This window comes from Macaca nemestrina, chromosome 13, assembly GCF_043159975.1.
Source record: "Macaca nemestrina isolate mMacNem1 chromosome 13, mMacNem.hap1, whole genome shotgun sequence".
NCBI classification, from domain to species: Eukaryota; Metazoa; Chordata; class Mammalia; order Primates; family Cercopithecidae; genus Macaca; species Macaca nemestrina.
The window spans coordinates 25100003-25126761 of record NC_092137.1 but is presented as its reverse complement, the minus strand read 5'-3'; the positions used below and the strand labels follow the sequence as shown (position 1 = coordinate 25126761).

At 50.4% G+C, this 26759-nt stretch overlaps 1 protein-coding gene across 3 annotated transcripts in view; it reads right to left on the bottom strand.

Annotated features, from left to right (window-relative positions):
- LOC105479806 (EFR3 homolog B) overlaps positions 1-26759 on the bottom strand; it is a 115149-nt gene that overhangs the window by 11425 nt on the left and 76965 nt on the right. For all 3 annotated transcript variants that reach the window (XM_011738107.3, XM_011738108.3, XM_011738105.2), the window contains 15 exons: positions 22190-22311; positions 18587-18736; positions 16855-16989; positions 16344-16422; positions 15476-15611; positions 15076-15237; positions 14067-14178; positions 13643-13694; positions 11446-11618; positions 10511-10586; positions 9665-9826; positions 7980-8111; positions 5830-5897; positions 4000-4127; positions 2802-2893 (listed from right to left, as the gene is read on the bottom strand). In XM_011738107.3, coding sequence (XP_011736409.1) covers positions 2802-2893; positions 4000-4127; positions 5830-5897; positions 7980-8111; positions 9665-9826; positions 10511-10586; positions 11446-11618; positions 13643-13694; positions 14067-14178; positions 15076-15237; positions 15476-15611; positions 16344-16422; positions 16855-16989; positions 18587-18736; positions 22190-22311 — 1779 coding nt within the window. The remainder of the gene's footprint in view (positions 1-2801; positions 2894-3999; positions 4128-5829; positions 5898-7979; positions 8112-9664; positions 9827-10510; positions 10587-11445; positions 11619-13642; positions 13695-14066; positions 14179-15075; positions 15238-15475; positions 15612-16343; positions 16423-16854; positions 16990-18586; positions 18737-22189; positions 22312-26759) is intronic.

Sequence of the window (26759 nt, the reverse complement as noted above, 5' to 3'; positions counted from 1 at the left end):
GGGAAAATGAAATGGCAGAGCCCAGACTATGCAGGGCTGGGAATGCCAGGCACCAGGATTCAGATTTGACCAAACCAGCATTTATTCACCCCTGCAGCAAGCCTGGGCAGTACAGTCCTAGGAACCACCATGGGACTCTGGACTAGCACTGATGGCTGAGAGTGGAGAGAGCTGTGGCATGGCAGAAGGGCACAGGATGAAGGCCCCTGCACACCTGCTTTGCCACCAAGCCACCTCTGGGCTAAGCTGACTCTCGAAGGGAGGAAGGAACTGATACTGGTGGCCCAGGAGGCCACGAGTGGAGGTGGCTCTGTAGCTGCGTAAGCATTTTGCCTCCCAATTCTGTCAGTTCACTCCTCAATTCCCGAGAGTCTCTTACCTCTTGGGAAGGGAGAATCGCCACTATGGGGAGAGAGCAGCCAGCTCATCCCGATGCCTAATGCATTGGAGGTTCCCAGTCCTTGGAGCTGGAAGGGCCATGGAGGATGCCTCATTCAACCTCATTTTACTTGTCTAATTAGCCCAAGTCACAGCTTCCTTCTGTGGGAAGGTTCTAGACAAGCTTTGAGGGCCCTGATGTGGAGATCTGCCCTAATAAATGAAGTGGTCAAGGGCACCGTTAGGGGGAGGCTTGATCCTGACCCCTTGAGACTTCTACCTCTGATTGCATCTGGGGAAAGGCTTGATGTCAAAGCTGTCCTCCATGTCTATATTAGCCCTAATGGGCATAGAAGCTCGGGAATGACAGCCTGTCCATGCCCAAGGACCATGTAAGTCTTTCTGTCCCGGTCCCATCCAGATGTGTGTCCTCTATACTCCTTGTGAACTGGGACAGTCAGCATTAAAAAAAAAAAAAAGGCGGGGTGTGGTGGCTCACGGCTGTAATCCCAGCACTATGAGGTGGCTGAGGTGGGCAGATCACTTGAGCCCAGGAGTTTGAGACCAGCCTGAGCAACATGGCGAAACCCCATCTCTACAAAAAATACAAACATTAGCTGGGCATGGTGGTGCGTGTCTGTAGTCCCAGCTACTCGGGAGGTTCAGGTGGGAGGATCGCTTGAGGAGGTGGAGGTTGCAGTGAACTGAGGTCAAGCCAATGCACCCCAGCCAAGGTGACAGAGTGAGACCCTGTCTCAAAAAAAAAAAAAAAAAAAAAAAGGCATATTGCATCTGTGGCTTCAGTTCCCTCATGTCTCCTTCCTCCTCCTCTCTGCCCTCCACCTCCATTTCTTTCTCATTTGGGAGAGTAAGCTTTGTATTTCCACTATGATTCCTTATTCTTCCCTACTCATGGGTACATCTGCTTCATTCACTGAGGTGGAAGAAATGAGATAATGGCAGGGGAGATATCACATGTAAATTTGAACAAAAATTCAATGTTTACAGTCCTCAAGAGAGGAGAGAAGGAAGAGAGGTCTTTAAGGCACTGTGGCAGCTTTCTCTTAAAAAAAAGAATCTTGGGGTCAGGCATGGTGGCTCACGCCTGTAATCCCAGCACTTTGGGAGGCCGAGGCTGGCGGATCACAAGGTCAGGAGATAGAGGTCATCCTGGCTAACACGGTGAAACCCCATCTCTACTAAAAATACAAAAACTAGCCAGGCATGGTGGCATATGTCTGTAGTCCCAGCTACTTGGGAGACTCAGGCAGGAGAATTGCTTGAAACCGGGAGGTAGAGTTTGCAGTGAGCTGAGATCATGCCACTGCACTCCAGCCTGGGCAACAGAGCGAGACTCCATCTCAAAAAAAAAAAAAAAAAAAATCTTGGCTGTCAGTGGTTAGGGGAGAGATGAAGAGGTGGAACACAGAGGGGTTTTAGGGCAGGAAACGACTCTGCATGGTACTCTAGTGGGGGATGCATGCCATTATGCATTTGTCCAAACCCACAGAATGTACAACGCTGAGAGTGAACCCCAGTGTAAACGATGGACTTCAGATGATAACGTTGCATTAAGGCAGGCGGAACTGTAAGAAATGTACCACTCTGCTGGGGGATGTGGCTAGGAGGGGAGGCTGTGCATGTGTCAGGGGAGGGGAGGGGGCAAAGGGCGATCTCTGTACCTTCCTCTCAATTTTGCTATAACCTAAAATTGCTTTAAAAATAGTCTAAATTTAAAAAAAGAAAAAAAGATTCTTTATTGATACATACGGAAGCAACACTATGAAAGCTGTTCTCACCCTTATCTCTCCAGTTAAGTCTTCGAGTTTCCAACCCAGAGCATGTCGGTCCCCCTGTGAGTGGGGAATGATGACCAGCACACCTTTCTTTTTAATTTTTTGAGACAAGGTCTCACTCTGTCACCTAGGCTGAAGTGCCGTGGTGCCATGATGGCTTACTGCAGCCTCCACCTCCCAGGCTCAGGTGATTCTCCCACCTCAGCATCCTGAGTACCTGGGACCACAGGTGCATGTCACCATGCCTGGCTGATTTTTCAAATTATTTTTTGTAGAGATGGGATCTCCTTATGTTGCCCCAGATCATCTCGAACTCCTGGACTCAAGTAATCCTCCTGCCTCAGCCTCCAAAATGTTGGGATCACAGGTGTGAGCCACCATCCCCAGCCAGGCCTTTCAAGGGTGAGTTTTATGATATCCTCATGGGAGCAGGGAGGACCCTAAACATTTTTCCAAAGGGAAGTATCTATGACACATACATGGGGAGAGTCAGTGCGAGTGTGGAATTACTCGAGAAACTTGCTTTCCATGCAGCCTTAAGCACACTGTGTGGGCAGGGGAGCCTGGAGTCCGGCATCCAATCTACAGGAGGTGGGGCTGCCCCAGGACGGTGGCAGAGACACTCACCTCCTCCTTCTCTGGGCTGTTCCTTGATTCTACCTCCACCTGCAGGGAGATGGTCTCTCCAATGCTCCTCCTCTTGGATAAGCGATCCTCATCTGGGGAAGAAGCAGCCTGGAGGCTTTAGTTCCCAGCCCTCGGAGATCCAGGACTGAGCCGCTAGTCCCACCTCCCAACCCCTCTGCCTCTGCTTGGTCCACAGTCCTCTAAGGCTCAGTGCACACTCAGGCTACACCTGGAGTTTCCAGAAGCTTCCAATTGCTGTGGGCCTTCTCTGTCCATCTTAGGCTGGTCAGTTTTGCTCTTTGGGGCTAAAATTTTGAAATTGTCAATGAGAACACAAAGAAGGTGCTTATGACCAGAATACATATCTCACCTTATGTGTAAGCATCATCTGCTAAGAGCACCAGTAGCTCTTCATGAAGCATTTCATGAAGTATTTACTAAGCGCATTTGCATTAATACAGGTACCTTATCATGCCAGCCCTCTAAGGCAGCTATTTTTTTTTTTTTTTTTTTTGAGACGCAGTCTTGCTCTGTTGCCCAGGCTGGTGTGCAACGGTGCGATCTTGGCTCACTGCAATCTCCACCTCCCGGGTTCGAGCAATTCTCTTGTTTCAGCCTCCAGAGTAGCTAGGACTACAGGCACACACCACCACGCCCAGCTAACTTTTTTTTGTATTTTTAGTAGAGACGGGCTTTCACTGTGTTACCCAGGCTGGTCTTGAACCCTGGAACTCAGGCAGTCCATCCGCCTCGGCCTCCCAAAGTGCTAGGATTACAGGCGTGAGCCACTGCCCCCAGCGGGCCGCTATTGTTAACATTCTGTTTTACAGTCAAGGAAACTGAAATTCAGGGACGCAAAGCACTTGTCTAAGATCTTTCAGGCAGTGAGTTGCACAGGGGACTCGAACTGGGTCTCTGGTTCTGCAGCCATGTATGCTTTTTCTAGCACAATGGAGCCTCTCCCATCCTCAGGCCGGGCCATCTCATGGGCCGGGTACTTTCAAGGACCCTGCCCTGAGGAGGAGAGATGGGGCAATCAAGAGGACCTCACCATAAATTTCCACTGTGTCTTTCAGCTCTCACGATATCCAAGGTGCCTCACAGGCAATCAAAGGGCCATAAGTCCCTTACGCTCAGGCCCTTACCTGGCCAAGGAAAGACAGAGGCAGGCCCAGGCATCCCTGCACAGAGCTCATACCTGTCAGTTGAGGGATGTAGGGCAGGCAAAGCCGGTCTGAATTGTAGCCGCTGCCTCCCAGGACTTCACTAATCTTGCTCTGGCGGAAGAGGAGCTCAATCACCACCCCATCAAGATTCTGAGACAGCCTGGAAGATGAAGGAGGGAGGAAGCTCGTTAGAACCGCGGTATCTAGAATGACTTCTGAATAACTGTTTTTGTTTTTGTTTTTTAGACAGGGTTTTGCTCTTGTCGCCCAGGCTGGAGTGTGGTGGAGCGATCTCGGCTCATTGCAACCTCCGCCTTCCAGGTTCAAGCGATTCTCCTGCCTCAGCCTCCCGAGTAGCTGGGAGTAAAGGTGCCCACCACCACGCCCAGCTAATTTTTTGTATTTTTAGTAGAGATGGGGTTTCATCATGTTGGCCAGGCTGGTCTTGAACTTCTGACCTCAGGTGATCCACCCTCCTCAGCCTCCCAAAATGCTAGGATTACAGGCGTGAGTCACCATGCCCGGCCAACTTTTCTTATTACAAAAGTAACATCTTCACTATGCAAGATGACAGAGAAGCAAAAGGAAAAGGGTCACCCCCAGTCCCATTTCCAGAGATAACCACTATTCACGTTATAATATATTCTTATGTACAGCAATCACATCCCTCAGTCACTTTTTTTTTGTTTGTTTTAAGACAGGGTCCTCACTGTGTTGCCCAGGCTGGAGTGCAGTGGCTATTCACAGGTGCCATCACAGCGCACTACAGCCTTGACCCGCTGGGCTAAAGTGATCTTCCTGCTCAGCCTTCCAACAGGTATGCTCCACCACACCCAGCTAATTTTATTTATTTATTAATTATTATTATTTCTTAGACCAAGTCTCTCCCTGTCGCCCAGGCCAGAGTGCAGTAGCATGATCTCAGCTCACTGCAACCTTTGCCTCCCAGATTCAAGTAGATTCTCCTGCCTAAGCCTCCCGAATAGAGTAGCTGGGACTACAGGTGTGCACCACCACAACCGGCTAATTTTTGTATTTTTAGAAGATACAGGTTTTTATCATGTTGGCCAGGATGGTCTCGAACTTCTGACCTCAAGTGATCTGCTCACCTCAGCCTCCCAAAATGCTGGGATTACAGGCATGAGCCACTGTGCCCAGCCCAGGCAAATTGTTTAAAAATTTTTCGTAGATGGGTTCTTGCTTTGTGGCCCATGGTTGTCTCGAAACCATGGGCTCAAGAGATCCTCCTGCTCAGTCTTCTGAGTTGCTGGGCCTGTAGGCGTGAGCCACCGCACCCAGCTTAGTCCCGTATTTTTACATATACACATAGATATCCCCTTCCACACCCGCTGTTCTGTGATCTATTTTATTGACCTATTATGTAGTGGGTATTTTACATTAAATATTCTTCTAAATGAATGTCATGATTGTCTATTATATGGATGGGCCATACTTTATAAGTCATCCCCTACTGTTAGACATTTTGGGTTTGCAAAACATATTTCCCTTGAGTTCCTCTGATGTTGAAATGACACTCGAAAACATCACTTGGATTGATAGGAACGTCTTGTCAGGAATGACTCCTCCAGGATGCATTTAGCATGCGCTTGGCCAAAGCCCCTGGAGGCTGTGTCTCACCTGCAAACACGGCTCAGCATGGCATGCTCGAGGCATGGACTGCGGTAATGTGATGGGGTTTAACTTTACCCAGGACTCCTGGACCACAGACAGAGCCCACCTTCTGCCCTTGAGTCCACAGATGCCCGAGCCTCCTGGCATTGACCCCTCCTGACCTCAGACCACCCGCCTGCTTACTTAGCTGCCCTGGGGATCCCTGACCACATCCCCCGTCCTCTCCTCACCTGGGCCTCTCCACAAACACATCCTCGGGGAGCATGTATGGAGCCTCTTTCTTCCTGGTCTCTATCACCTGGTGGTTGGGAGGAATCAGATGATAAGAGCTGGTTCAGCAGGGAGAGGGAGCTCACAGGCAATGAAAGAGCTCCCGGCTTGGCACTTCCTCCCTCCCGCAGCCTCCTCAGCACAGTGTCCTCAGCTGAGCTTCTTCAGTGGAAACTCCCATCAACAGGGACCCTCAGGGCAGCTGGAGAAGCTCAAGCTGCCTGCTCAGGCCATGGCCATCAATGACACATGTGCACTAAGTGTCCTCCAGTGCAGGGAACTTAACTCTTAAGAGACTGCAGCTGCTGGCTCTGGTGCCTCATTCCTCATTCCTATGCCCTTTTTTTTTTTTTTTTTTTTCTTAGAGACAGAGTCTTGCTCTCTTTTCTAGGCTGGAGAGGAGTGGCACAATCTTAGATCATGGCAGCCTCCACCTGCCAGTTTCAAGCAATTCTCCTGCCTCAGCCTCCTGAGTAACTGAGATTGCAGGTGCATGCCAGCACGCCTGGCAAATTTTTGTATTTTTAGTAGAGACGGGGTTTCACCATGTTGCCCAGGCTGGTCTTGAACTCCTGACCCCAAGTGATCCACCTGCCTTGGCCTCCCAAAGTGTTGGGATTAAGGCTGAACCACTGCACCTGGCCTCATTCCTGTGTTTTTTATTTAAACAGGTACAAAGGAATGTAGCTAATACCATGTCCCAAACCTCGGTACTGCAGTACCCAAGTGCATTGCAAAAACACCCTGATGGACAGTGACATCTTGAGCTTTACTCAGTATTCTTTGCAAATTTTTGACAAGAAAAGTGAAAGTTACTAAGTGGTGAGAAGTGGAGGGATGGTCAGCATACAGGTGTGTGTGGTGGGTGAGGAGGTAAAGGTCCCACAATTGTCAGGTGGAGGATGTCTGGGCATTGCCTTTCTTGCACTCCCTTATCAGTCCAGAAGCTGGAAGAGTCCTGCTTCCCTTGGGGTGGTCTCTGTCACAGTGTCATGGCAGCCTCCCCTGTGATTCCCAGTCAACCCAGGCTAGTTGAGACCTAAAATTTCTTGTTTTGTTTTATTTTGTTTTGCTAGTATATTTTATTTTATTTTACTTTTGAGATGGAGTCTCGCTCTGTCACCCAAGCTGGAGTGTAGTGGCACAATCTTGGCTCACTGCAACCTCCATCTCCCAGGTTCAAGCAATTCTCCTGCCTCACCTTCCCGAGTAGCTGGGATTACAGGCGTGCGCCAATGCCCCGCTAATTTTTGTATTTTCATTAGAGATGGGGTTTCACCATGTTGCCCAGGCTGGCCTCAAACTTCTGACCTCAAGTGATCTACTCACCTCGGCCTCCCAAAGTGCTGGGATTATAGGCATGAGCCACCGCACCCGGCCTGCTACTATATTTTAAAGTTAATCCTATATGTTGGTATCATTCAACTTCCAAACACTTCCATGTGTTTTAAAACATCTTTATGCAACAATTGAGAACACATTTGACTACAGAATGGATGTCAGATAATACCAAGGAATTACTGATCACTTAATGAGCTGTGTTAAGGGTGTGGCAGTCATGTAGGGAGGTGCTCATGCTGTTTCAGGCATGTAGACGGATATATGTAAAGTGAAAGGACAGGATAGCTGGGATTTGTTTTAAAGTATTTAAAATTTTTTCAGCAAAGGAAAGGGAGATACATGAAGCAAATGGGGAGAAATTTTCGTAGCTCTTCATTTCCTCTGAGTGGGCGTGAACAGACATTCGTTCACCATTCTACTCAGGCCACTTTTGCCGTATTTCATAGCTGTCGTCTGCATGATCTGAGGCATGTGTGCAGATGTGCTCCCATGAGTAGGGGAAAGACAGAGGGGCAGGAAGTGGAGGGGCAGACAGTATTAGAAACAGGTACAGAAGACCCCCCAACCCCTGCGCCTAACCCCACCCTGCTCCGTCAAGTCATACAGGAGGGAAAGATGCCGTGAGTAACTTCTCACTATTAGCGGCTCTTACTTCAACCCTGTCTTCACTGCCTAAGAGGAGGTATAGGACTAATGCAATTAAGGAAAAGCCATTCCCAGGAAACCCCAAGTTGAGGGCCTCTGAGCTCTTGGTCGTGAGGACACCAACCTCATGGATGTGCTGGCAGAAGGCAGGCACTGTTGTGAGCTGACTGATGAGGTTCAGGTAAGCTGCGCCCAGAGCGTAGAGGGCACAGCGGTTGTAGACAGGCAAGTTCTCCTCATTGACTTGGGCCACGTCCTGCAGCAACAGAGAAAAGGCCTCCAGAGTCTTTCACTGACAGACTACACTGGGTGCCAACCCTCCATCCGACCTCTTCCCAGTCTTCTTCAGAAATGCTTGCTTTCCTAGACTAAGTCTTGCTCAGCATTTGACCCACAACTTCCTGGGGAAAAAAGTCACCTTCATTAAAGCTGAAGGGAGGGGTAGAACAGTCCATGAACTAGGAGGCTCTTGAGTATTCACAGACTAGAGAGGCAATGACCTCAACTCCCCACTCTGCAGTTCCAGCTGTGGCAACCTTCACTGCCCAAACCCTTATCATTAATCCCACTGCCAGGGCACTGTCTCCTTCACTCTAGCGGATCCTTAGAGGACTGGATTGGCTTGCTAAACTGGGTTCATATGTTAAGCTAAATGAGCTGTGGGAGTTACCAGGGGATTGGGATATAAAGGAACCCCAAGTTCTAGCTCTTGAGGGTAAATAGAATTTTAAAATTGTAGCATCTAGGCTGGTCCTGCAGGATTTAGCACCATTAGACAGGTGAGACTCTGTGACTGAACTCCCAGGTTTGCCCTGATTCAGGAATATGATGCCTGCCTGGCTTCAGGACCCTGGAGACCCAGCCTTTGAGGTCCAAAGGACCCACCCTGACTCCCAGTAGCCTTGGGTGTACACACGCACCCAGGAACACCATGAAAGTCTCAAGCCCTGTCCGGTGCCACACTGGCTGTCTATGCATCACAAAGGAGGCTTGGTAGACTGGTCCCCAGACTTTGAGACTCTGACTTACCTTTCCAGGAAATATATATTTTAAACAAGTACTCAAAGCAATTCTGAAGCACAGCTCTGTTTGGGAACCAGAGAATCTTTTTTTTTTTAATTTTTAATTTTTTAAAAATTTTTAGATGGAGTCTTGCTCTGTTGCCCAGACTGGCATGCCGTGGGAAGATCTTGGCTCACTGCAACCTCCACCTCCCGGGTTCAAGTGCTTCTCCTACCTCAGTCTCCCAAGTAGCTGAGACTACAGGTGTGCACCACCATGTCTGGCTAATTTTTGTATTTTTAGTGGAGACGGGGTTTCACCATGTTGGCTAGGCTGGTCTTGAACTCCTGACCTCAAGTGGTCCACCCACCTCAGCCTCCCAAAGTGCTGGGATTACAGGCGTGAGCCACCACGCCTGGCCAAGGGAACCAGAGATTCTCTGGACAAACGAGTTTGTCTGGGATTACTCAGGGCTTAAGAGCATCCTCTTAGGAATCCCTGGAGTCTCACTCAGACTCTGCGAGAGATTTGATATATAGTAGCTAAGGGATGTTTCTGAATGACCCCGTTCTCTGGGTCTTCTTTAGCTTGAGGATGGGGCAAGGCCATGAATGAAGCGTTCTTTGGGGTTCCCCAAACAGGACCATGGTTTGGGGTCTTCAGGGAGGAGTGGCCAACCACGCGTGCAATATTCCTGGGCTCCAAAACAGTGTTAAGCAGTTGCTACTCAATATTCTTATCAGGGCTTGCCCAAAACAGGTCTCTCCCCGATCCCAAGCCCCATGCCCTGCGCACACCAGGCCCCACCTGAACAGCCAGCACCAGACGGATGAGGTCCACCACCACCTCCTCGTTAGCCAGCTCGATGCTGATGAGAGCCAACAAGCCATAGAGCGCCTCGTAGTGTTTCTGCACGTTTGTTTCCTCCTTGCAGCTCAGGTAGATGTGTCTGTAGAGCTGCTGGGAGTGCTGGGGACAGGAGCGGGCAGGAGAAGGCCAGGGTCAGTAGGGTGGGGACAGGAGGGGCAAGGAAAACAGGCAGGAAGACCAATCTGAAGGGGGGCAGGATGGCTGTGTGTGCCCCCTCCTCTGTTGCGGAGGGGATGCCTTTAAAGCAGGCTCTGGCAGAAGCGGACACAGACAGGTAGGCTCGCATAGAGAGGGATGGGCTCCAGTGAAACCAGCACCAGAGGCTGCTGCCCAAATCCAGGTATAGGAGCAGAACACAGTCACTGGCCCTGGACTGGCTCATCACTCTGGGCTTGACTCCTCAGAGAAGTAAGCTTGACGCATAGCCGCAGAGGGAGGAGGCAGGCCTCTGACCAAGGCAGAGGTCAGCAGTGACTTTTGCTCTGTCACCCAGGCTGGAGTACATTGGTGCAATCTCAGTTTACTGCAACCTCCTCCTCCTGGGTTCAAGCGATTTTCTGGCCTCAGCCTCCCGAGTAGCTGAGATTACAGGTGCCCACCACCACGCCTGGCTAATTTTTGTAGTTTTAGTAAAGACGGGATTTTACCATGTTGGTCAGGCTGGTCTCGAGGTCCCCACCTCACGTGATCTATCCACCCCCCTCGGCCTCCCAAAGTGCTGGGATTGCAGGCATGAGCCATCGCACCCGCTCTTCACTGTGTCTGGAGGTCATGCTTGCTTACCTTCTTCATGAAGACAGTGTCCTGTCGGGAGCACTTGTCCACTTTCAGCTTCAGGACAGAGATGTCACTGAGCGTACTGGGAAAGGATGCAAAGGGCCTCCTTAGCCCTTATATGAGGCCAGCCTGAGCTCACACGGGTCACTGGGCTTTACCCCAACATTGTTAGTTGGTAGAAAGCCTCCAGTGCTCCCCTGGCCCTGGTTCTTAGCCCAATTACCTTCTTCTCCCAAGTTCTCAAGAATTTGTCCTTTTCTCTGTTTCCTTTTTGAGACAGGCTCTCATTCTGTCACCTAGGCTGGAGTGCAGTGGCTCAGTGATCACAGCTCTCTACAGCTTCAATATCCAGGGCTCAAGCAATCCTCCCAACTCAGCCTCCCAAGGAGCTGGGACCACAGGTGTGAGCCACCACGCTCGGCTAATTTTTAAATTTTCTTGTAGAGATGGGGGTCTCACTATGTTGCCCTGGCCAGTCTTGAACTCTTGGGCTCAAGTGATCCTCCCACCTTGGCCTCTCAAAGTGCTGAGATTATAGGCGTGAGCCACCACCCCTGACCCCTTTTGTCTTAAATCTTCATCCTGATTATTTTCTTCCTCCTCTTATTCCCCACAAATCCCTTCAGTCTGATAACCTGCATCCCCTTCAGTCTGATAACCTGCATCCCCTTCCTTCTCACACTTGCAACTCCCTTTAATGCCTACTCTCTATCTTCCAGATCTTCAGTTCACCCTCCTCCTCTCTCAGACACAAGTGCCCTTTGGTCTCGCCTCCTCTTGCAGGAACCCAGGGTCAATGTTGGTGATCAGCTCTCTGGCGAGTCTCACTGAGTATCTGAATTGTCCTCCCACCTGGGTGTGAGGACAGGACCAAAGGACAGGACCTAAAGGAGAGTCCTTTCCCCATCTTACATCACCTGGAGGAAACACCCCAAGTTCACCTGATCGTAGAGAACTTGTGGCGGTTGCCATGACGATCAATGAAACTGATGAGAATCTCTAGAACAAAGAGTCGAATTTCTGCATCCTCCATGAGGGCAGTGGAGAGAAGGCGGTCCAGGAAGTTGCTGGGCAGGGCTGACATCATGTTGTTGCACTGGAAACCTGTGGATACCTGCAAGGGAGGTATGGACAAGTATGCCTAGGAATGCTGTCCCTCTCAGGTGCAGGAGGCGGCGGAGGAGCAGCCAGCGGAAGTGACGTCTGATGTACACATGCTCTCCAGACATTACCCAATCCAGCCTCCCCTACCCTGCAGCCCAGGCAACTTTTTGAACACTCCAACATCCACCTAGATGACAGCGAGCTCAGTAGACATGTGAATGGATGCGGACAGCATGCAGGGACATTCGGGTGTTAAAAAGCAAGCAAGGGATGAGCCCTGGAGGGAGGCGGGAGCCAGGCAATCTCTGAGCCTAACATTCCAGCCAGTTAGGGCACAACTGATGAATAGCCACAAGGAACATAATGCCTTATTAAGAGAATGATCATCACAAAGAACGAGACAGTGGAAGAACTCACAGCTGGGCTGAAGGATCAGAACTCACATACATGGCAACCACCAAATAGCACACATAGGAAGCATTTGGTAACAGGTCTGTTAGCCTGGCAATAATGGCGCTTTGTGACTAAAGCCAGTTTGGCATAAATAGACATGCCATATATGCTGTTGTCAGAGCATTCAACTGCAGCAAAGCACCTTTACTGTTAAATCCATATTGCAAAACAATGCCTTTGATGATTCAGAAGGTCCCTGAGGATGTACCCCAAACTGTCATCTTAAGAAGATGCTGGGTACAAATTAATGAGGGTAAACTCAGCAAAGAAATGGCAGGAATATGGAGACCAAGGTGATAACTATACGAGGGCAGTGTTGGAGCACAAAGGGTTTATAAAAACCTAGTGCCATGAAGAGCATGGACTGGAGAGGAGGGGAGGGAAGGCGTGAGGTGGCGGCGGGGGTGGGGGGTTCTGTTTAGACTGGCATGACTGGAACGGAGACAGAGACTGAGAGACGAGATGGGAGGTCTAGGGAGGGAGAGGGGCCTGGGGACCTCCCAACAGTCTGAGAAGTTTGAAATCTGGTTGTATATCAATTATAAACTGAGGCCGGGCACAGTGGCTCACGCCTATAATCCCAGCGCTTTGGGAGGCCAAGGCAGGTGGATCACTTGAGGTCAGGAGTTCAAGACCAGCCTGACCAACCTGGTAAAACCCCATCTCTACTAAAACTACAAAAAAAAATTAGCTGATGGCACATGCCTGTAATCCCAGCTACTCGGGAGGCTGAGGCAGGAGAATCGCTTGAACCTGGGAGGCAAAGGTTGCAGTGAGCCAAGATTGCACCACTGCACTCCAGCCTGAGCAACAAGAGCAAAAAAAAAAAAAAAAATTATAATATGAGACCTACTCTGAAATAAGAGGCACCTGGTAGAGAACAGCATTTCTAGACAATTATTCTTATAGCTGAGTTCCTGACAGGTGGGGAGAGGTGGTTGTGAGATGTCAGGTTTAGGCCCAGGGTTGTACTTCAGAATACCTGGGGAATGTGTTACAAATACAGATTCCAGGACCTCACTCAGGCTAACAGCTCAAAACCTCTGGGAATCATATATTTATCACAAGATTGTCATCAGAATGGTATTTGAGAGCAATGGATCTAGACTCCAGTGATGGCTGCAAAGATGTAAAGAAGAGTTACATATAAGAGTTACAGAATGGGAAGGATGGGGGCTGGGAGACTGAGGTGGGTACATGTGCCAAGAACATGTGCTGGCAAAACAGGGGAAACAGAGGGGAAAGGGAAATAGGGGGTACCTGGAGGGAACCAGGGTGGGAACCAACAGATTTCATCTTGAGACAGATCATGTCTAAGTGACAAGGCTATCAGTAGCCAATAAGGAACCTTTGTGAAAATTAGAAACAGGTTCCCCATTTGCTGTGGCTGACCCAGCTCTGTGGGTGCCCAGCCTGGCTAGTGAGTGGAACACAGGCTAGATTTCAGCCCCGACTCAACTGACTGGGTGTATTTGTGCAGTATGCAATGTGCACGACTGTATGTGGAGGCCTTCACTTGGTCCCTTGGAAGGAGCTGTCAACTGCAGAGGAAGAGCAGGAATAGGGATAGATGGGGCTCACCTGCAGGAGGGATTTTAGCAGCATAATCTGGGTCAGACGGTTCCTATTCTCCCTGTAGACCAGAGACACAAATACTCACCAGGATGGTAATGGGGCGGAGATCACACACTTGCCAGCTTAGTTCTACCCCTGATTCGTTTCTCCATGAGGCTTATGGTGTTGAGTTACCCAGGACAGTGGCTTCCGGACCCAGGAAGCTGACCAAGGGGTGACTGGCTCCCCCCACGTTGGGAGGTGGTTATTGATGGGGCAGCCTGAGAAACTGTTGTGGGATCCAAGAGCCCCACTAAAGGCTGCTGCGGGATTTGGGAGTAAAAAGAGAGGAGAGGGCAGAGCCAAGAAAGTTAAGAGGGATAAAGGAGGGAGTCAGAAAATGCAGCTAGGGGAGAGGAGGACTCCAGGCTGGGGGAGATTGGTGGCTCACCCCGTCCTGCCCGTGTCCACCGCCTGGTGCAAGGATGGCCGCGGCACCTTGCTCATGATGAAGAGGATCACCTCGGAGCGCTGGTAGGTGGGCAGCGTGCTGGCAAAAGAGCCTGCAGGAGGTGGCGGAGAGGGTGCCCAGTGAGGCACAGGCTGCAGGGCCCCTCCTGGTTCAGCCTCTCAGCTGCACAAACCCCTGCAGAGAGCGAGGGTTGCCGCTCTCCAGAGTCAGTCCAGGACCAGAGAAAGGAACTCAGGATAGCCCGTGTGTGATTCTTCCTCTCCAGGAAGGGGAGGCATCAGGCGGTTCTGGAGGACTCTTCCAGGCTCCGTGTTTTCACTTGTTCCTGAGGCTGTGGTTAAGGTCTTGGCTCCTTGGCTAGGGGGTGGGGATGGTGAATGCTGGGCCCTGGGACCAGGGCGGAGGGAGCCCAAGTTCTCGTTGGGCTGCCCTAGGGTAAATCCTCCTCCCACGAACTAAGGGAAAAAGATGCTTCTGGATTCCTAACCTGCCTACTCCAGGCTGAGGCGAAGCTCGCATGGCTAGGGCAGGCAGGCTGTGAAAGCGGCTTTATCATCTCCACTCCCAGAAGCACACCCATTTTCTCCATGGCCTGCCCCCTTCCTCATTCTTTCCTCTTAGTCCCCACCTCTCCCTCCTGGAAGCCCTAACCTGGAAGCATCAGGCAGGTCTGATGGAGCCTGAGACTTCAGATCTGGGAAACCCATCCCACTGTTTGGCGCTGTCGCTCGGGCCCTGCCCAGCCAGCGCACCATGACCGACTTCATTTTCTCCGAGGTCCGCGAATAGCATGTGGGTGCTGGACGATCCTACAGAGCCCCGATGGATGCCCTTCGCCCCAGTGCGGTCCCTCCCTCTCCAATCACATCCCCAGGCCGCCCCCGGGGCCCCGCCCCTTTCCAGGGTCCCTCTTTCCTCCCCTCGGCCCCGCCCCGCCCCTGGCCCCGCCCCGCCCCAACCCTCCCCGAGCCTCGGCCCGGAGCCGCACCGACGGTCTTGATAACGGCCTCCTGGAACATGCGCTCCTCGTGCTCCTTGATGATCTTGGTGCCGAGGCTGACCGCCCCGTCGTAGCTCCCGGTCAGCGCGTAGTCGATGCTGAGCCGCAGCTGCCTCAGCAGCGTGTTGAACATCTCCAGCACCGTGGGCCCTGAGAGGGGCGGGGCGGGGTGCCCGAGATTAGGGCTGGCACCCTCCTCCTCCCTGCACCGCGAGCAGGCAGGGCAGGCCCACGCACCCTTCCGGCCTGGGCTTCCTCTGCGCCTCCAACTTCTCGGCGGACTTCTCCCGAGGAAAACGACCCCTCCCTGTTGCCCCTTGCATCTCTCTGGAAGAGGCGGCAGCCTCCGCGGGGTCCCCGGCCCTCAGGCCCTCGCCATGCCCCTTACCCACAGAGCCCGTGGCGGCGATGACGGCCGCTTCCGACAGGACCTCCACGATGCCTGCGCGCACCGTCGCAGCGCTGCGGCTGTTGGCGTCCAGGTGGCCCAGGAGCTGCTGGATGACCAGGTGGGAGTGCTGCGGCTGCGGGAGGAAGATGAGCTGGGCCTGGACAGTAACCCCACGGGGCCGCAGCCCTCTCCTGGCACCCAAAGGCGGGGGTAAACTAAAGGGACGTCCCAGGGCCCCGGGCACTGCAGATGGCACTGACACCTTGTGCCCTTTCCTGCATCCTTCCCTCCTCCCTCCAACAAAGAGCCAAATCCCAGTGGAGGCTTCGGCTGACAGTGTTCCAGGGCCCTTTTACTTCAAAATGGGTCAAAAGACCATTTTTAAATAGGGTCTTCCTTTCACTTCCGGTGCCTCAGGTCTTTCCGCAAGGGCCACGGGAGGTCACATGGCTTAGTCCAGTGCTGCCTAAAGTGGGGCCCCTGGGCCGGTGCCCATTCAAGATGGCTCTGATACTGGTTTACACTGAGATAAGGACGGGATGGAGAGTCAGTGTTTAGTAAACAATTTGTCAATGCTGTAGCAGCCAAGGGTGTGATCTGTAGGCTTGCATTTTGCATGAGTTTTTCATTTTATTTTTCTAGAAATTATTTGTTTTAATTGTATTTTATAAAAGTGTTGGTCTGTGATGTACTGGAAATAAAAGCAGCCGGCCCTTCTCCACAGCTAGCTTAAGCAGCACTGGTTTAGGCAACCGGGGGCTTCGGAGGAGTCACAGGGGACTTCTGGCTTTCCACTTTAGTGCCCGTCCGGCTCCCAGAGGGGCCTTTGTCCCGGGATCATGCTGGCCCAGGGGAGCCACCATACCTGAATTGAGTACATGATGATTTTAAAGCAACGGATGGCGAACACCTTGGGTTCCCAAAGAGAATGGTTATCCAGATGTCTGTGAGGGAGAAAACATGGGGGAACAACTGTGAAACTCCCGGTGGTGTCAGGGAGAAGAGATTAGCTTGGAGGGAGAGGGACACCTCCTCAGAGCCCCTCACACAGTTCCTGGGTGAAGAAGTGAAGCCTGAAGGGCCTTGGGGTAGTCCCAGTCCAGCGCTGGAGAGAGGCCAAGGACAGCGCTCTGCAGTGGTGTGAAGCTGGGCACCTTCCTTTAGCATTGGGTGTCTTCCTACTGCGCAGCACTTGGCCACCCTGTGGCAGCTTTTGCTGTCACAGTGCAGGGAACACAGGCAGAGGGAAGGGATCGACTTGGCTGCGGCACTACCACTGTAATATCCCCTTTCCCCCAGCCAGCCAGGAGATGCCAGGGACCCGAAACATGTCCAGGCTGAAGGCTGGGGCCAAGGCAGTGGGTGGGGGCACTCACATGAGAACAGGCTTGATGGCGTTTTTGATGTTGCCAAAGGCAGCCCGGCCCAGCAGCTCCCGAAGGCACCTCTCAGCCAGCTCCGCAGGGCTCTCTTTCTCCTTCTCAGGTGCTTGGAGGGGTGAGGGAGACCGGCTGGGGAGACAGAGGCACACGGGTAGAGGGTGGCATGCAGGCTGGGGTCAGGCTCTGTGCAGTCCTGCCTTTCTGTTCTTCATCCACGCAGGACACACAGGAATTTGGCATGGGTTGCACTAGGCAATAGGGGAGGTGTCACAGCTGTCAGAAATTAAGTGGGGGTAAAAAAGCCCCCACTGGGGGAAGTGAGGGAAGATTGGGGAAGAAAAGATAAAGTTCTTTTTCTGGAAATCCTTAAAGATTTCCAGATGTGCCACTGTGTGAAGGAGGCTCTGAGCACCATGGGCCAGGTGAGCTGTAGAACATGTGTGTCTTGATGCACCTAAGGCTTCAGAAGGAAGAGGAGATGGGAGATGAAGATAGGGAAGGGAGGCAAAAAACAAAACAGAAGTGGAAGAAAGGAGAGGAGAGAGAGGGAGGGAAAAGGAAAGCCACAGTGGTTGGCTCAGGCAAGAGTCAATGATCCTCAAGTCATAGGGAGTCGGCCCACATCTGGACAGAAGAGGAGCCCGAGGACTCCCAGCCCAGAGACCACCAGAGACCGTATTGTCAGTGAGACGCTATTCCAGAAATAGCCACCAGAGGGCATACGAATCCCACCCCACCCCACCCCCCGCCCCTGCCCCCGTCCACCCAAGTCTAGCTCTAGTAGCCTGGGCTCAACAGACTTAACCAGCCTAGTGAATAGATAGCCCAGGTGGGACAGCAACGTGGACCTTTCTCCCCATTCCATTTCACCGAGGGGAAAAATGAGGGGGCAGGGACAGGGATGAATCCCATGCTTAGGGGATCCAGGATTAAAACCCAGTGTCTGCAAGCTCTTGCTGAGTGGCTATGGGCTGGTCAAGCATGCACGTTTTCAGGGCCTGAAATAGCATCAGGAAGCAACAGAGGAAGGAAGGTCCAGATGGAAAGTCCACAGTGATTGAAGCCATGAAAGGCATCTTTCTTTTTTTTTTTTTTTAGACAGAGTCTGGCTCTGTCACCCAGGCTGTATAAGTGCAGTGGCACGATCTCAGCTCACTGCAAGCTCCGCCTCCCGGGCTCCCATTCTCCTGCCTCGGCCTCCCAAGTAGCTGGGACTACAGGCGCCTGCCACCATGCCCGGCTAATTTTTTTGTATTTTTTTGTTAGTAGAGACACGGTTTCCCCGTGTTAGCCAGGACGGTCTCAATCTCCTGACCTCATGATCCGCCTGCCTCAGCTTCCCAAAGTGCTGGGATTACAGGCATGAGCCACTGCACCTGGCCCACGAAAGGCACCTTAAAGCCTCCTTGGCCCTGTTTCCAGGGAGACAAAGGTAACTAGACTCTTGGTTCTGTGTGTTACTACCAACAGACTTACCCCCAGGGAGCCCAGCACCAACACTGTCCTCCTTCGGTAATGCAGATGTTAAGGGACGCTGTGGGCTGGCACAAAGCCAGACCCATGGCTCCTAGGGAGTCAGCTTTGGACTCACTGCAGAACAAGCCACAAAGCCATGTCCCTGGCCTTGTAGCTGAGTTTTACTGACCAACCCAAAGCATGTGGTTCCCAAGCAGCCCTTGAAGGGCTGATCATATCCAACTGTCCTGCCCCAGCCCGGCCTGCTTACCTCTCTGCCTCCTCTACATGCTGCAGATTGAAAAGCAGCGATGGGACGATCTTGTCCATGTGCTGTGGGTCCCAGATATTGGCCTGCAGTTCATCATTCACCGTCTTCCTCACCACCCCTTGTAGGCCTTTGATGCCTGACATTCGAATTCTGTAAGGAAAAGGGTGAAGTGGGACTTGGAAGTCCTCCAGTCCTGAGAAGTCCAGCTTCGGTGGTTAAGAGAGGAGCGCAGCTTGGGGGTCAGGGATACATTTGTCCATCAGAAGGCAGAATGGAGATCACCTGCTACTCTCATGGGACCTCCTGGTGCTGGCAGACGTGAGCCCAGGAAGCCATGTCTTTTGATTCATCTTGGAGACTCCCAGGCTGCCCTTGCCTTGGTACCGTCTGGGCTCCAGCCCTCGGGTGCTGGGTGCTCCAGCTCCCCGTCTTTAGTACTTAGCTGGGGTTGTTCCAGCTTGGGCCCAAGATGTGAAAGCTCAAAATGCTACCAAGAACTGATGAAGCAGAATCCAAGACTGTGAGCAATTTGCGGGGGCAGTGGGAGGCGGATCCAGAGGGCGAGGCACAGAGCTGCAGGCTCTCTGGGGCACAAAGGGGTTTCAGCTTGGGGCTAGGCTTAACCAGAGGGGAAACTGAGTAACAGCACAGCAGGAGCCCCTTTTGTACACCCCCAGTCTCTGCTACGCTAACCCAGGGTCAGCACAGCCCTGTGGGAGGGAGCCCTCTTTACTGGCCATTTATTTCAGCCTGAAGTTTCTTTCTTCCTTTCTTTTTTATAAAGCCTTTTTTCTGGTTATAAAATAATACATGCTAATCATAGAAAAGTAGAGAGAAGAGAAGATTTACCACTTCCACCACCACTACCACTGTTATCTTTGTTATCAGAGATAACTGTTACTGGCATTTTGATGTAATTCCTTTCTTCTGTGCATAATAGATAACAGAATTAAGAACCTATTGCATATTTGATCTGTAACGGCTTTTTTTACATACATTCTGTGCATTTTCCTGTGTCATTAACTCTTCATAAACATGTCGAATGGTTGCCTGATACACTATCATAAGGCCTTTCTCAACTAGTGACTAGTAGTCATTTAAGTTGTTTCCAAACGTTTTGCTTTTTTTTTTTTTTTTTTGAGATGGAGTCTGGCTCTGTCTCAGGCTGGAGTGCAGTGGCGTGATCTCTGCTCACTGCAACCTCTGCCTCTCAGGTTCAATCGATTCTTCTGCCTCGGCCTCCTGAGTAGCTGGGATTACAGGCATGTGCCACCACGCCTGGCTAATTTTTGTATTTCTAGTAGACACAGGGTTTCACCATGTTGATCAGGTTGGTCTCGAACTCCTTACCTCGTGATCCACCCGCCTCGGCCTCCCAAAATGCTAGGATTACAGGCATGAGTCACCGTGCCTGGCCAAACGTTTCACTTTTATAATAATGCTGTGATGGGCATCATTGTATAAAATATTTTACTACATTTCAAGTCATTGCCATGACTGGAATCACTGAGTCAAAAGGTAAGAAATAAGAGGCAGCCAGATACAGTGGCTCACACCTGTAACCCCAGCACTTTGGGAGGTCGAGGCCAGTGTATATAGCTTGAGCTCAGGAGTTCGAGACCAGCGTGGGCAACATGGCAAAACCTCATCTCTACAAAAAATTAAAACATTAGGCCGGGTGTGGTGGTTCACACCTGTAATCCCAGCACTTTGGGAGGCTGAGGCGGGTGGATCACCTGAGGTCGGGAGTTCGAGACCAGCCTGGTCAACATGGTGAAACCCCATCTATACTAAAAATACAAAATTGGCCGGGCATGGTGGCAGGCCCCTGTAATCCCATTTACTCGAGAGGTTGAGATGAGAGAATCACTTGAACCCAGGAGGCAGAGGTTGCAGGAGCTGAGATCGTGCCACTGCACTCCTGCCTAGGCGACAGAGTAAGATCCTGTCTCAAAAAAAAAAAAAAAGAGGGGAAAAAAAAAAAAAAGAAATTAGCCAGGTGTGGTGGTGTGCACCTGTAGTCACAGATACTTAGGAGGCTGGGGTGGAAGGACAGATTGAGCCTGGGAGGTGAAGGTTGCAGTGAGCTGAGATTATGTGAGATCATGCCACCGCACTCCAGCCTGGATGAAAGAGTGAGACTCTGTCTCAAAAAAAGAAACAAAAGGCTCCCGATTTGCCAAAAAAACTGCCCCACCCCCTGCCCATGCGCAAGCCGCAGGAGAATGCCACTCTCACGGTGCCTGCGGCGGTATTGAGGATCTTATTTTAAACATCTGTTCTAATTTTATGAGTCCAAAAAATCCTCACATTTTGTAGCTATTTCAATTCACATCCTTTTGTGATTATTGGAGATGAGCAGTTTTTCTCAAGGTTGAGTTGCCAGTTGCATTTTTAACTTCAGTTTTAACTGGGGTTGCCAGGGTGCTACCCTGGGCCTTACCAAGGAACTGTGACTGGAGGTGGCAGGAGCCTACGAACACCAGGATACCCTGGCCCAGAAGCCTTTAGGGCCACTGGCAATGGGCAAGGATTCCCCGGAAGTACCTGGCCACGCTGACCTGACCCTGACCACGTTCAAGACCCTGAGCTGGCAGCTGTCTGGACTTGGGAATGAACGACCAGGAATACTGTCCTGCTGACTTTTCTTGGTTTCAGTTTAAAAAGGCACTCCCCAAAGGACAACATATCCCCGGCGTGCTGGACTCGTTTGTCCCACCCAAGGGGGCCTGGCTGGCAGGAAACAAGGCCTGGTTGGCAGAAAAAATTCTACCCAGGGCTCCCTTATGTGTACATGTGAATTAATTTTTCTTCTTTTCCTACTTTGCACTCTTTCAGTCTCCTCAGAATCCCTTCCACAAATGCACATGATTCATTCTGTGACACCCAGAGCTGACCATGCCTTTCAAAAGAAGTTCAGAAAGATCAGGCCTGGGGGAGGAGGAACTTCTTACTCTTCCTATTTATTTATTTACTTATTTTTTGAGACAGAGTCTCACTCTGTTGCCCAGGCTGGAGTGCAGTGGCGCAATCTCAGCTCACTGCAACTTCCACCTCCCGGATTCAAGCAATTCTTGTGCCTCAGCCACCCGAGTAGCTGGGATGACAGTTGCGTGCCACCATGCCTGGCTAATTTTTTGTATTTTTAATAGAGATGGGGTTTCGCCATGTTGGCCAGGCTGGTCTTGAACTCCTGACCTCAAGTAATCCACCTGCCTCAGTCTCCCAAAGTGCTGGGAATACAAGCATGAGCCACCACACCTGGCCCTTACTACTCCTCTTAATGGGCACAGTGGAGATCTTCCCATGACCAAGAGCCCCATGAAGTCTCTGAATCACTTGAACCTGGGAGGCGGAGGTTGCAGTTAGCCAAGACTGTGCCACTGCACTCCAGCCTGGGCAACAGAGTGAAACTCGGTCTTAAAAAAAAAAAGGAGAAACCACATGTAGGGAGCTGGGTGCTGCCTGTCTGCCCAGCAACATCAGAGCAGACACAGACACTAACAAAAGCAGACACGCAATAGCAGGTTGGAAGTTATCTACAGGACCCACCTTTGCTTCTGCTGTGAGCTGAACCACCCACCCTTGCCTTCCCCTACTCACTTAGTCTTGATTTCTAAGTCATCGTGGCTTGAGTGGCACATTTCACTGAATCGGGACACAAAGAAGTCATAGCTCCGGTGATAGGATGGGGTGTCCTCCTCGATGTTGGCAAACTTCACAAACTATCAGGGAGGAAGCAGATAAATACACGAGAGAGGTGACCCACTGTGCTCCTCACTGCTGGGCATCCCCAGACCCCCTGCCATGGTCAAGCCATGGGAACCACGCATCCTGGAACCAGCTCGGCCAGCCTCGCAGAGCACGCTGGGGAAATGAGTTCCCAATCCTGCTCACCTCTCCCGTTGCACAACAAGATTGGAAACCATGGCCCTTCTCAGGCCTACCCTGCTGTGGGAGCAGAGGATGGAAGAGAAGGGAACATGAAGGGGTTCACGGAAGCACCTGCCCTCACCCCTCCATCCAGAACTGCGCAAACACAACGGGGTAGGGAGGCTGTTAGGAATAACATGGAACCTGAGTGAAAGCCAGCGATGAAGCAGCAGCACCATCCTCAATGAATTCGAGGGCACAAGAACAAATCTAAAATTTGACTTAAAAATGTAATTACACTTTATTGTTAGAAATTGGAATTTGGTCAGGTACAGTGGCTCATGTCTGTAATCCCAGCACTTTGGGAGGCTGAGGTGGGTGGATCATTTGAGGTCAGGAGTTCAAGACCACCTGGCCAACATGGTGAGACCCTGTCTCTACTAAAAATACAAAATTACCCAGGCACGGTGGCAGGTGCCTGTAGTCCCAGCTACTTTGGGAGGCTGAGGCAAGAGAATCACTTGAACCTGGGAGGTGGAGGTTGTAGTGAGCCGAGATCGCACCACTGCACCCCAGCCTGGGCGATAGAGCGAGACTCCATCTCAGACAAAAACAAACAAAAACACAATAACAACAAAAATGGAGTCCATTTTTTGAGTTTGCCATTTCAGTTCAGTAGGTCTTGATAGGCATCCTGGGCAGCTAGATTCCTTCTGCACCAGGATGCTGCACATTTGCAATTCTAAATAGGGACTTAATTTCAACTGAGTCCTGCAAAGAAACAACAATCATGAACTAAATGATGTTAAATTACTAAATATTTAATATGATTCTTATGGGGTTTTTGTTGTTGTTGTTGTTGCTGTTTTTGAGACGGAGTCGTGCTCTGTCGCCAGACTGGAATGCTGTGGCGCGATCTTGGCTCACTACAACCTCTACCTCCCGGGTTCAAGCGATTCTCTTGCCTCAGTCTCCCGGGTAGCTGGGTCTACAGGAGTGCCCCACCACGCCCAGCTAATTTTTGTATTTTTCGTAGAGATGGGGTTTCACCATGTTGGCCAGGATGGTCTTGATCTCTTAACCTCGTGATCTGCCCACCTCAGCCTCCCAAAGTGCTGGGATTACAGGTGTGAGCCACTGTGCCCGGCCAGGGCTTTTTTTTTTTTTTTTTTTGAGATGAAGTCTTACTCTGTTGCCCAGGCTGGCATGCAATGGCACAATCTTGGCTCACTGCAACTTCCTCCTCTCGGTTTCAAGCGATTCTCCTGCCTCAGCCTCCTAACTAGCTAGGATTACAGGCACCTGCCATCATGCCCAGCTAAGTTTTATTTTTTGTAGAGATGGGGTTTCACTATGTTGGTCAGGCTGGTCTTGAACTCCTGCCCTCAGGTGATCCACCCACTTTGGCCTCCCATAGTGCTAGGATTATAGGCATCAGCCATCGCGCCCAGCCTGTATATGTTGTTTTGTTTACTGTTATTAATCTAGTACCCCCAAACAACTAAAAAGGTTAGATTTACTATACAATATATTCTCCATTATTCTGCCCTGTATTATTATTTAATTTTTATAAACATGTGTTGCATCAAAAAGGATATGGTAGTCTTCCCAAAAGTATCTAGTTGGCCGGGCGCGGTGGCTCAAGCCTGTAATCCCAGCACTTTGGGAGGCCGAGACGGGCGGATCACGAGGTCAGGAGATCGAGACCATCCTGGCTAACATGGTGAAACCCCGTCTCTACTAAAAAACACAAAAAAAACTAGCCGGGCGAGGTGGCGGGCGCCTGTAATCCCAGCTACTCGGGAGGCTGAGGCAGGAGAATGGCGTAAACCCGGGAGGTGGAGCTTGCAGTGAGCTGAGATCCGGCCACTGCACTCCAGCCTGGGAGACAGAGCGAAACTCCGCCTCAAAAAAAAAAAAAAAAAAAAAAGTATCTAGTTAGTGGACTCTCATAATATTTAGTATTGTCAATTTGTATCTGTATTTAACGACTTAAAAGTTGTCAATAACTTTTTCTGAATGAAAATTAGCAGCTTCCACAAACATCATTAATTATTGTAGTGTTTTATTCTTACAATAATAAATACAACAGCTATTTTCTGTTGACTGAGAGAATCCCAACATATAAGCAAATAAGGAGATCTTTCCTTCCAAGCTACATCTAAAATGGATTCATATATTTGGGAGAGAATATTCTGATATCAGCAATAAATCTAAGTGACATTGCTGGCATGCCTGATGTGGTGATGCAGAAGAGACACAATGGTGGATCCAATGGTAATCCATGCGATCAGAAGATCATCGATTACGTGCAAATTCAGGAGAGTTCCAGAAAGAAGGCTGAAGTCGGCCTTCGGCTGCCTGGCCTTCATAAGCCCCCAAGGCTGGAACACAGACTTGAGGTGCTGAAGCCATGAACCAGGTTTGGCCGAAGTTAAGGTTGGGTGCATCACTGCCCTTAGCCACCGACACAGGCAAAGTCTGGTCCAGTCAGGATGTCTGTCCACTCAGAGGAGACACACAGCTCTAGCAGGTTCTAAATGCAGATCTAGCTCTTAACTGGAGGTGTGGATTTTGAATGAGACATTTAACTTCTTTTTATGTTTTGGTTTTCCCATGTGCAAAGTAAGCAGCCCGGTTGTCACTAAGGTTCTTTTAAAGTTTCAAAAATCTGTACTATGTCTACTTCGAATATGATAAGGCAGATTAAGACTCCCTGTGTGTGTAAGAGTGCCTGCATTTTAGAATAAAAGAAACAGTGAAAAAAAGAAGCCAATAACAAAGAGAAAGAAACAAACACAGACTTTGTCCCCAGGATGCAGTGACTGTGTAGACTCAGATGTACCTCAGGAGAATGAATGGCCAAACTTTATGTTCACTGGTTTGGGAGTTTGTGAGCTAATGGCTATGAACATTTTAGAAGCAATTATTTTTTTTTTTTTTTTTTTTTTGAGACAGGGTCTCGCTCTGTTACCCAGGCTGGAGTGCAGTGGTGTGATCTTGGCTCACTGCAACCTCTGCCTCCTGGGTTCAAGTGGTTCTCCCCACTCAGCCTCCCTAATAGCTGGGACTACAGCCACGATGCCTGACTAATTTTGTATTTTTAGTAGAGACGGGGTTTTGCCATGCTGGCCAGGCTGGTCTTGAACTCCTGACCTCAAGTGATCCTCTTGCCTTGGCCTCCCAAAGTGCTGGGATTACAGTCGTGAGCCACCCCGCCTGGCCTAGAAGCTTATATAATGTCTGGTACTACCCTAAGACTTGTACACACGTCATCTCTTTTATTTCTTAAAATGATTCTAAGTTAGAGTGGTTTCTATTCTCATTTTATAGACAAAGAGACTGACATCCACAACAGTTAGGCAACTTGCCCAAGGCCCTGCAGGAGGTGCCCGGTCCCCCACATCCTGCTGCCTGTCTCCAGCAGGACTTCCTCACTGAAAACGTTGGCTTTTTGGTTGTTTTGTTTTATTTTTATTTTTCAGCTTTATTTAGGTATAATGGACAAATAGAAATCATATCTATATATTTAAGGTGTACAACTTGATGTTTTAGTTATTTATTCACTCATTTATAGAGACAGAGTCTTACTCTGTCACCCAGGCTGGAGTGCAGTGGTGTAATCATGGCTCACCGCAGCCTGGAACTCCTGGGCTCAAGTGATCCTCCTGCTTCCTGAGTAGCTAGGACTACAGGTGTGCACCACCATGCCTGGCTAATTTTTTTTTTTTTAATTGTTTTATTTTTTAGACGGAGTCTCACTCTATCGCCCAGGCTGGAGTGCAGTGGCGCGATCTTGGCTCATTGCAAGCGCCACCTCCTGGGTTCAAGCAATTCTCCTGCCTCAGCCTCCTGAGTAGCTGGGACTACAGGCACCCACCATCACAACCAGCTAATTTTTTTGTATTTTTAGTAGAGACGGGGTTTCACCATGTTAGCCAGGATGGTCTTGATCTCCTGACCTCGTGATCTGCCCACCTCAGCCTCCCAAAGTGCTGGGATTACAGGCGTGAGTCACCACACCTGGCTTTTTTTTTTTTGTAGAGACAGGGTCTCATTATGTTGCCCAGGCTGGTCTCAAACTCCTGGGATCAAGTAATCCTCCCTCCTAGGCCTCCAACTTGATGTTTCTGACATACACTGTGAAATAGTCACCATGGTTAAGCCAGTTAACATATCACCTCATATAACTGCCATTTTCTTTCCTCTTCCCTCCTTCCTTTCTGTGGTAAGAACATTTAAGATAGGTAAGATGTGGAAACAACCTAAATGTCTGACAAATAAATGGATATCGAAAATC